The sequence below is a fragment of the Schistocerca gregaria genome, chromosome 10, assembly GCF_023897955.1.
Source record: "Schistocerca gregaria isolate iqSchGreg1 chromosome 10, iqSchGreg1.2, whole genome shotgun sequence".
In the NCBI taxonomy this organism is placed as follows: Eukaryota; Metazoa; Arthropoda; class Insecta; order Orthoptera; family Acrididae; genus Schistocerca; species Schistocerca gregaria.
The window spans coordinates 72,403,385-72,413,643 of NC_064929.1; the positions used below are offsets into that span (position 1 = coordinate 72,403,385).

The 10,259-nt window shown below is 40.5% G+C and overlaps 1 protein-coding gene across 1 annotated transcript in view; it reads left to right on the forward strand.

Annotated features, from left to right (window-relative positions):
• The window catches only part of LOC126293443 (TBC1 domain family member 5), a gene marked incomplete at its 3' end in the record, with an annotated part of 130,643 nt that extends 121,638 nt beyond the window's left edge, over positions 1-9,005 (forward strand). Inside the window, 1 exon segment of the mRNA XM_049986675.1 lies at positions 8,897-9,005. Within this exon segment, the coding sequence (XP_049842632.1) occupies positions 8,897-9,005 (109 nt within the window).
• Positions 9,006-10,259: the final 1,254 nt, after the last annotated feature.

Consider the following 10,259-nt stretch of genomic DNA (forward strand, 5'->3'; position numbering starts at 1 on the left):
ACTACTTCAGTAGGAGCGAGGTTCATTACTTGGTAAGTGCGGTTTTCTATTTTTAAGAAAAACTGTCCTGGAACTTTTAGTATGTGACAAAAACGGGGATAAATCACTTCATAAAATTACATAGCAAAAATATATTATTGGTATCCTTAAAAAACAAAGTTCAGAATCTGATATATATTGCTACAAGCATGCGTGCACATGCATGCCCCACACACACACACACACACACACACACACACACACACACACACACACACACACACACACAGAGAGAGAGAGAGAGAGAGAGAGAGAGAGAGAGAGAGAGAGAGAGATATTATGATTACGTATCTCATATCATGTAGTGTACCCGAGCGGAGCCCACCGTTACAGTGGCTTGCACAAGCAGAGCAACGGAATCGTGTATATCCCTAACTGGAACACCTATGAATATGGGAGATACCAATAATAAAATGAAACACAAAAGCAAATGACCACAGAAACCAAATTCAACAAAAACTTAATGAAGAAACCTTCATTGGATAATTCAAACCTGTCAAAATAGTACCACGTGTACTCTAATGATCTCCATTGCATAAATAATATAAATCATAATCTGAAACATAGTACACAAATGGCATTGAAGTCACAAAAAACTATACACTCCATTGATATTACTATACAGCAACCCAGTCAAACCCCTAAGATCCACATCCACACTAACATAACAAGTGTGTAACTTGGGTAATTAGAAGGTTATAAATATGCAATATCTCCAAAATAACAGCAGAACAAGTTACTAATGTTTCTTCTAATTTCAGGAAATGTAATAAATATAAAACAGTGTTGCCAGCATGAGTAACAGCCACCATCAGTATGTGCCTACAGGATTAAAAAATTAAGCAATATACACTGAAGAGCCAAAGAAACTAGTACACCTGCCTAATATTGTGTATGACCCCCGCAAGCACCCAGAAGTGCTGCAACATGACATGGCATGGACTCAACTAATGTCTGAAGTAGTGCTGGAGGGAATTGACACCATGAATCCTGCAGGGCTGTCCATAAATCTGTAAGAGAACGAGGGGATGGAGATCTCTTCTGAAGAGTACGTTGGAAGGAATCCCAGTTATGCTCAATAATGTTCATGTCTCAGGAGTTTGCTGGCCAGTGGAAGTATTCAGACTCAGAAGAGTGTTCCTGGAGCCACTCTATAGCAATCCTGGACATTTGGGGTGTCACATTGTCCTGCTTGAATTCCCCAAGTCCGTCAGAAGGCACAATGGACGTGAATGGATACAGGTGACCAGACAGGGTGTTTATGATCGTGTAACCTGTCAGAGTTGTATCTAGACATATCAGGGGTACCATATCACTCCAACTGCACATGCCCCACACCATTGCAAAGCCTCCACCAGCTTGAGAAGTCTCCTAATAACGTGCAGGGTCCATGGATTCATGAGATTGTCTCCATACTCATACACATCCATCTGCTCCATACAATTTGAAATGAGACTTGTCCGACCATGCAACATGTTTCCAGTCATCAACAGTCTGTCTGTGTTGACAGGCTCAGGCGAGGGGTAAAGCTTTGTGTTGTGCAGTCATCCAGGGTACACAAGTGAACCTTCGGCTCTGAAAGTCCATACTGATGATGTTTCGTTTGTGGTTAGCGCACACACACACTTGTTGATGGCGTAGAATTAAAATCTGTGGCAGTTTGCAAAAGGGTTGCACTTCTGTCACATTGAAAGATTCTCTTCAGTTATCGTTGGCCCCATTCTTGCAGGATCTTTTTCAGGTCACAGCAATGTTGGAGATTTGATGTTTTACTGGATTCCCAATATTCACACTACACTCGTGATATGGTCATATGGGAAAATCCCCACTTCATCGCTACCTGGGAGATGCTGTGTCCCATCACTCGTGTACCAATTATAACACCACATTCAAACTTGCTTAAATTTTGATAACCTGCCATTGTAGCCGCAATAGCAGATCTTAACAACTGTGCCAGGCGCTGGTCATCTTACGTAGGTGTTGTTCTGCCAGTTTACATGTCTCTGTATTTGAATACGCATGCCTATACCAGTTTCTTTGGCGCTTTAGTGTAAATTAGATTAAGAACATTGTGTTTGTGGGGAGTGATAGTGTTTTTTTTTTTAATATAATTTTATGATTTGATTTATCCCCATTTTTGTCACATACTGGAATTTTTGGCTTCAGAACTCTTATTATACTTCATTATCATACTATGTATGTTTTCAAAACAAATATTCCATGACTTACCAAGCAGGAAAGTGCTGGTAGATAGGCACAATAAAAAAAACACACAAAATTTCGAGCTTTCGCAACCCACAGTTGCTTCGCCAGGAAAGAGGGAAGGAGAGGGAAAGATGAAAGGATGTGGGTTTTAAGGGAGAGGGTAAGGAGTCATTCCAATCCCAGGAGCGGAAAGACTTACCTTAGGGGGAAAAAAGGATAGGTATACACTTGTGCACGCGCGCGCACGCACACACACACACACACAGACACAAGCAGACATATTAAAAGGCAAAGAGTTTGGGCAGAGATGTCAGTCGAGGCGGAAGTGCAGAGGCAAAGATGATGTTGAATGACAGGTGAGGTATGAGTGGCTGCAACTTGAAATTAGCGGAGATTGAGGCCTGGTGGATAACGAGAAGAGAGGATATATTGAAGAGCAAGTTCCCATCTCCGGAGTTCGGATAGGTTGGTGTTAGTGGGAAGTATCCAGATAACCCGGACGGTGTAACACAGTGCCAAGATGTGCTGGCCATGCACCGAGGCATGTTTAGCCACAGGGTGATCCTCATTACCAACAAACACTGTCTGCCTGTGTCCATTCATGTGAATGGACAGTTTGTTGCTGGTCATTCCCACATAGAAAGCGTCACAGTGTAGGCAGGTCAGGTGGTAAATCACGTGGGTGCTTTCACACGTGGCTCTGCCTTTGATCGTGTACACCTTCCGGGTTACAGGACTGGAGTAGGTGATGGTGGGAGGATGCATGGGACAGGTTTTACACCGGGAGTGGTTACAAGGGTAGGAGCCAGAGGGTAGGGAAGGTGGTTTGGGGATTTCATAGGGATGAAGGTTAGGTGGATGGCGGAAAGACACTCTTGGTGGAGTGGGGAGGATTTCATGAAGGATGGGTCTCATTTCGGGGCAGGATTTGAGGAAGTCATATCCCTGCTGGAGAGCCACATTCAGAGTCTGATCCAGTCCCGGGAAGTATCCTGTCACAAGTGGGGCACTTTTGGGGTTCTTCTGTTAGAGGTTCTGGGTTTGAGGGGATGAGGAAGTGGCTCTGGTTATTTGCTTCTGTACCAGGTCGGGAGGGTAGTTGCGGGATGCGAAAGCTGTTTTCAGGTTGTTGGTGTAATGGTCCAGGGATTCAGGACTGGAGCAGATTCGTTTGCCATGAAGGCCTAGGCTGTAGGGAAGGGACCGTTTGATATGTATGTTTTCACATACAGGGACCTGAAGATGACACTCTTTCGTATTAAAACTGGTAGCCTGTTTTGAATAAGCAACATTTGAATTACAATACAGCTTTTGGTTTTGGTTTGCATTATTAAAGTGCCTCGTGTGCAGCTGCTGTCCCACTGTCATCAGTGGATTACCTGAGAAATAGCAATTTATTGATGAATGTTAACATTGGTAACAGTTCATATAATTTACATCTTTTATGATATAGAGAACTTGATACTCCGTTGATACTTCTACAGTGAAAAGGCTTACTTTTTAACAATGACATGTACATGTTGGAGGATTTTAAAGCCTGGCGTGCTGAAGTAAAATCTTTTCCTGTACTACTTGATAATTTTTACAGTCAATGTTAAATATGAGGTCAAAACTTCCTTGCAGATTAAAACTGTGTGCCGGACTGAGGTTCTGCCTTTCACAGGCAAGAGCTCTACCAACTGATCTACCCAAGCACGACACACCACCCATCCTCACAGCTTCACTTCCACCAGTACCTTGTCTTCTACTGTGCAAACTTCACAGAAGTTTCCCTGCAAAAGTTATGGGCTTGTACAAGAAAGGATATTTCATAGACATGGCTTTGTCACAGTGTGGGGGATGTTTCCAAAATGAGATTTTTCGCTCTGCACCAGAGTGTGCATTGACATGAAACTTTCTGACTGACACGGATTGAGTTGTGCTTGGCTAGATCAGTTAGTAGAGCACTTGCCAGCAAAAGGCAAAAGTATTGAGTTAAGTCTTTCTGGCACACAGTTTTAATCTGCCACGAAGTTTCATATTGGCACTTACTCCTCTTCAGAGTGAAAATCTCATTCTGGAATGTGATGTCCTTTTAAAAACCGTATTTAATGTTCCCTCCACTCTGAACTTAATCTTGTTCATGTTTATCGTATATTAATGTGACTCTTTGCCTGCTTCTGATAAGAAATGACCCCATCCATGGAAAGTAAAAACCTTTAATGTCATACTATTTTAGTTTCACTAGCAAAATTTTATGATCTATATAATCAGATACCTTGTTGAGATCACAGAAAATACTAAAGGGATAAATTTCATTGTTCTAGAATTGAGTTCACGATATCTTACATTGCATTCTCAGAAGAGAAGCTTCTATGGCAGCTAAACTGAGCTGTAGCTTAAAGATTATTCTCTGAAACATCATTCAATTTTCTATTATAAACTACTTTGTCATAAATTTTTGAGGACATAAGAAAGAGTGAGATTGGGCTACAGTTAAAGGTCAGTTGCTCTTCTTCACTTTTGTGTATTGGTATTACTACAGTAGTCTTCAGTCTTTCAGAAAATATTGCTTGCATTCCAACTGATAACAAAGCAAACTCGAGGTGGCACTACAAAGAGAACACAAGCTTTTAATACTTTGGCTGACATACCATTATAGAAGGAAAGGTTACTGCTTTAGTGACTCAATGATTTTTGTGATATCTCTAACAGATGCATTGGCAAAACTATTGCCCGGCAGTGGAATATGCATTACATGTATAAGTAAATTTATAGGTTCTATTTTCACTAGATGATTTATTTGTCCCTCTGTTTTCAGTAATAGTTAGGAAAAATTACTTGAATTTAGAAGCCAGTGATTTTACTTTCATCTGTCTTTCAGCTCCTGCCATCTGGGAGTTCAGTCCCATTTGCCTTGCCGCGTTTGAATTTCTTTGCTAATAATGCTTCAAATTGTCCTTGATTTGTTCTTGGAATTTTTTATGTTTATTCCATAGTTTCACCTGTTCGATGAAACTGTAGAATTTTGCACTACCCATTAAAGGGTATTTTTAAGTCTTGATTAGAGCTGGCCCTTTGCATTAAATAAGGCTCTATTGCCCTAGTACAAGATATTTTGATTTCAGATGTTAGCTGCACTTTCTTCACCTGCTAAGTGTTCCTGACCTCCTGTAAAGTGAAACTGGACTCATAATGTTAGAAGATTATTTTTAGGAAAAAGTAAAATTCTTGTCCACAGTGTGCCTTTGGGTGGTCTCTCTCTCTCTCTCTCTCTCTCTCTCTCTCTCTCTCTCTGGTGTGGGTGAGGGGGTCACTTGATTGTAACGTCATGAGTAGGGAACATTGTATGCTCAACCTGTCGTCTTTTACCTTTCAAATATGGTCACCTTTTTGTTTTTTCCTCATGGTACAGCTACTCCTTTCCACATTCCACGGCCGTGCACAAACTTATTCTTCTCGACTTCATCTCCAAGCAGGGTGATGCTGAAAGAGAGTGTCTCTCTATTTCCAGCTACTGAATGATGAATGTCTTCTGCGAAATCTGCTGTATTCTTTCAGCTATTTACATCAATGAAGACAGATCCAATAATCAGTACGCATAACTTTAGATACGTCATTCAGTATGTCTGACCACACTGAACTCAGCTTATGATCTGAGATTTATGGTCTTCATTTGTCTTGGGTGTTTCTCAAAGATGTTCATGACACCTGCAAAGGGCATCATCAAGGCATGAATAACCCATGTTACACTATACTTTGTAAAGTTCTTGCTATGTGTCATCCTATAAGTTCTCTCTGAATAGCATATTCAGTCAGCATTTACAGTTCTGTGAAATTTTCCTTTTCCTTTCTTATTTGTTGACGGGGATACGTTATTGCTGCCATTTGAGCATCAAAGTTAGAGATAGCATTTGTTATGGAGCTCACTTCTATTTCATTAAAGACACAAATATATAAATAAATAAATGATCACTGTTGCAATATGTCCTAGTTTTGTCAGAAATGTTACTGTGGGGTCAAAGCTGATCATCATTGATTCCAGGCGCTCTTGATCAGAAGTATATGAGATGAAATCTATAACAATAATTGAAATTCATGGATGGAGCAACACACAGAATGAGGGAAAGGCAACCACTCGCATATAGCGAGTCAATGTGTGGAGTGCAGAAATATGTAACAGAAAACTGCATTTGCAATAGCTTTTGCTAGGAATAGTATGCAGAATCACACAAACAACCCACAGAAAGTCTTGCTGTGGCCACAAGAGTGGGCATTTGGGTTTTTGTGTGGTCCTGTGTGAATGAGTGTACTGCTGTCAGAAAAAAAGGTAGTGCTCGAAAGCTAGTGTGAGTGCTGTTTTCTCTTTGGTGAGTTTTGAACTTCACATACTATAAATATAAAAAATTACAAAAATCCCACTGATGGGAGATTTCCTTTTCAGAAAAAGTTATCACACTGGACCATGACATCTGCTCTAGACACAGAAAGATTAAGTAAAGAGACTCCTTCCCAGGGGGAGTGGTGGTATTTAGGAAGGGCATCTGGCCAATGGATGTCACTAATGCTGCCAGAACCAGTATATAACAATGCCAACTCTGTAGGGGAATGGGAAAAGACAAAAAGGAATAGAGCAAAAGGTGGGGGGGGATCATGGATATGATAAGTGAGCTGGAATGGTGGTGATTAAAATAAGACAATTTCCATTATTGCTAAATCTTTTCACAAAGTTTCAGTTAACAACTTTCATAGGAAGAAGTGGCAGTTGCAATAAAATAAGTCAGCGTGAACATGGAAAGATTTGGGTGTTCAGTTGTACCTTAGTGTGTGGAATGGTAAAAACATAGTTTGAAATTAGTGTATCATGCACTATGCAAAGCACTTAAGTTGCAAATGGTGGGAGTACTCACTCAGATGTAGAGCTGGCAGCCTGCATCCTGCATTTATATTTATTCAATTATTGCTAGTAGGACAGGGAAGCAAGTCAGGCTCCCAGTGCTTTCATTGCCCAAAATTCAGACCAAATTGAGCATTTTCAGTTGTTATAATCGTGCTTTATGCCAATGTTTGCGTGCCAGGGCTAAACACTGTCAGTTTGTGTGCGACTCATGTAATGCCGTGTTGGTGAATCCCCTGCTGCCATTTCCCACCAGTAGTAGCCATCACCTAAAGGTGAAATCTGAACACACCAGGAATATTTATTATATTGAAGAATCCTGAAATGGTATATACATTTGGTATGTTAGAGTGTGCGAGGGATATCGGAAAGTAATTTCCATTAAGTTGTAAAAATTGCCGGAATTCTTAGAGCAAAGTAACAGAAAAACCTTGAAACTACTTACTATTCTCTACACAATCAGCGGTCAGACTTAAACATTTATCATCTCTCATAAAGAATGGACAAATTGCCACCGTAAAATGCAACCAGCCTGGGACAGCATCTTTGTTCTTTGTCAGTCAGTGTTGGGAGCCAGGCCACTTTTACATGTGCTTGCTCACTTCACACCATGTCTGGGCCTTAGGCGGTATCTGAACTGACTCAATAGTACTTGCATTTGTCAGAGTATGGCTGAGCATTGTTGTGCAAAAATTGTGACACCGGAGGTAGAAAGACTGCGTCACTTTTTTCAGTAGCTGTTATCAATTTTCTTAATGACAATGTGTAGGCTTCAAGACTGATTGCCTTCCATAAACAAAGAAAACTCCTTTGTCCTCCCAAAAGATTGTAGCTATAATTTTTCTGGCCGACAGAATTTGGTGTAATTTTGTCACATGATGACATGATGGAGACTGTGGCTGTTATTTGAAGACAAATATTGATGGTGTTGGGACAGCAACCAGCCACAAATATGCTTTCAGTTCCTTAATTCAAAGGGTACCGTTACGGTTTCAAACCATTGTGACTCTTCTTCAGATGGTTCACACACTTTACTTTGATGGAGACTGTGGCTGTTATTTGAAGACAAATATTGATGGTGTTGGGACAGCAACCAGCCACAAATATGCTTTCAGTTCCTTAATTCAAAGGGTACCGTTACGGTTTCAAACCATTGTGACTCTTCTTCAGACGGTTCACACACTTTACTTATGACATGTGGTGTGTTTTTTACAGATTGTCGTGAAATGTCGGTTTGGAGTGTTTGTTTTCATAACATTTGTCAACAGATACGAATACATTCCCACTGCACTCTTATTGTTGCACATGTAAATTTTTCTCACTGAACACTTTAGATTTGTCACCGAGAAGATTTCTGCCGTGCACCACATGTCTTATACCTCACCATATGCCCACTTATCTCTCTGTCTTCCTACCTTCTTACCCTTACCCCTCTCAGTTTTCTTACCCCTAGCTTTCCCTTTGTCTTGCTTCTGCCACCTCCTTTTTGACCCCACTCCTCCCTTCCACAACTTTCTATCAGTTCTCTTTTATTCTCCTCCTCCTCCTCCTCCTCCTCCTCCTCCACCTCCATTTCTTTACTTGCCCTGCCCACCCTCTTTTCCCCTGTTTTGCTTTCTTCACTTCACTTTCCATCCACTCCTCCCCCTCTTTATCCGTTGACCTGTCTGCCAATTATTCCTACTATTGTATGTTAATGAGCTGTGTTGCAATTGTAGCACTAAATTTTAGTGTTAGTATGTAGATACACTGATTAATGTGTTTGTAAAATTGCAGACTGAAGAAGCTCTCTTCGAGGTCTGGGCGTTGGGGCGGACCCTCCAAGGGCAGCCAGACCAAGAGGGACGATGCAGACGCGGGGATCGTGGACGGCTACGCTCTCGATGTAATTAAAGTTCCTAGCTCTACTATAATGTCATTGTTCCGTGACTAGGTAGCAATCGAAAGAGCGAGGCTTCTGCCACAGAATAGTGACTGGTACTTGCTTTGTTTCCTAAGATTTATGTTCCTATTTCCAAACTACTTAAATTTGCGGAGGTGGTTTCATCACATCTGCTTTTCGCTATAGACAGGGAATTTCTGTGTTTCAGCTCTGTGTGAAGTGGAACACTGTTCGTGAGCTGTTCTTTTTCGTGTTGTACTGTTGTTACTCTGTACCTGACTAATTCACAGAATGTGTTTTTTCCCCAAGTCATTTTCTTACAAAAACTGATTTATGTGCAATTCTTGTGCTGCTTTTCACTGTGATTTTTCTTTTCTTTGTGGTGTATCATTTCATGGGTCTAGAGAGATCTTATCGTACAAATTACGGGCATAAAATGCTGTCTGATCTTACTCTTCTGCTTACAGCTGTTACTATTGTAACAAAGATGTGACATTAAATGCTGGGACTTCTACTACAACTGCTCTGTGTGTTTTTATTTTCTGAAACAAAGTACACCTCTTAGCCCACATTTCCAAATTCACTCCTGCTTACCCCTGTTGCCAATACAGTGGTTTGTGTGTTTTCCTGCATATTATTGTCACAGTTAATTCAGTTTTCAGTTGTAAGTTGATTTGTTACAGTTAAGTCACTCTGTTAGCAGAACAGTAAAAATAATTATGTAAATAGGAAAACAGTCCAGATAAATGTGCAATGTAAACAGTACTATGAAGATTCAGAGATGTGGAAAAGGTATGAAATGAAAAAGCTTGCTTACATTATAAATAAATTTTAAGACGGGGTTACATTGGCATATCTCAAATTTGACTTTATGGCAAATGGCCCTTAAAAGAAAATATAGGTGTAGAGGGAAGTACAAAATAGCGGTTTGAAGTGAAATGTTTGTTTTCGTATAGGCCCTATATGAAAATTAATGGAAGTAAATGGATAGGGGTCCTTCACAATGGCTATATTGGTCACTAAATAAGAAGCCACCAGCTGATAAACCAATGACTTTATTTGACACATTTTGGATAGAATCCATCTTGAGATTGTCGTGAACAACTTGGTGATCAGATGTGTTTAGAGAGAATATGTAACAAATGTATGGCAACAGGTTTGTTCGTTTCATATTGTCTCTATATATCTGATTGTGGCAGTCTGAGGGTGTGTTCTACCGAAAATAAAGTCATTGGTTTATCAGCTGGTGGCTTATTA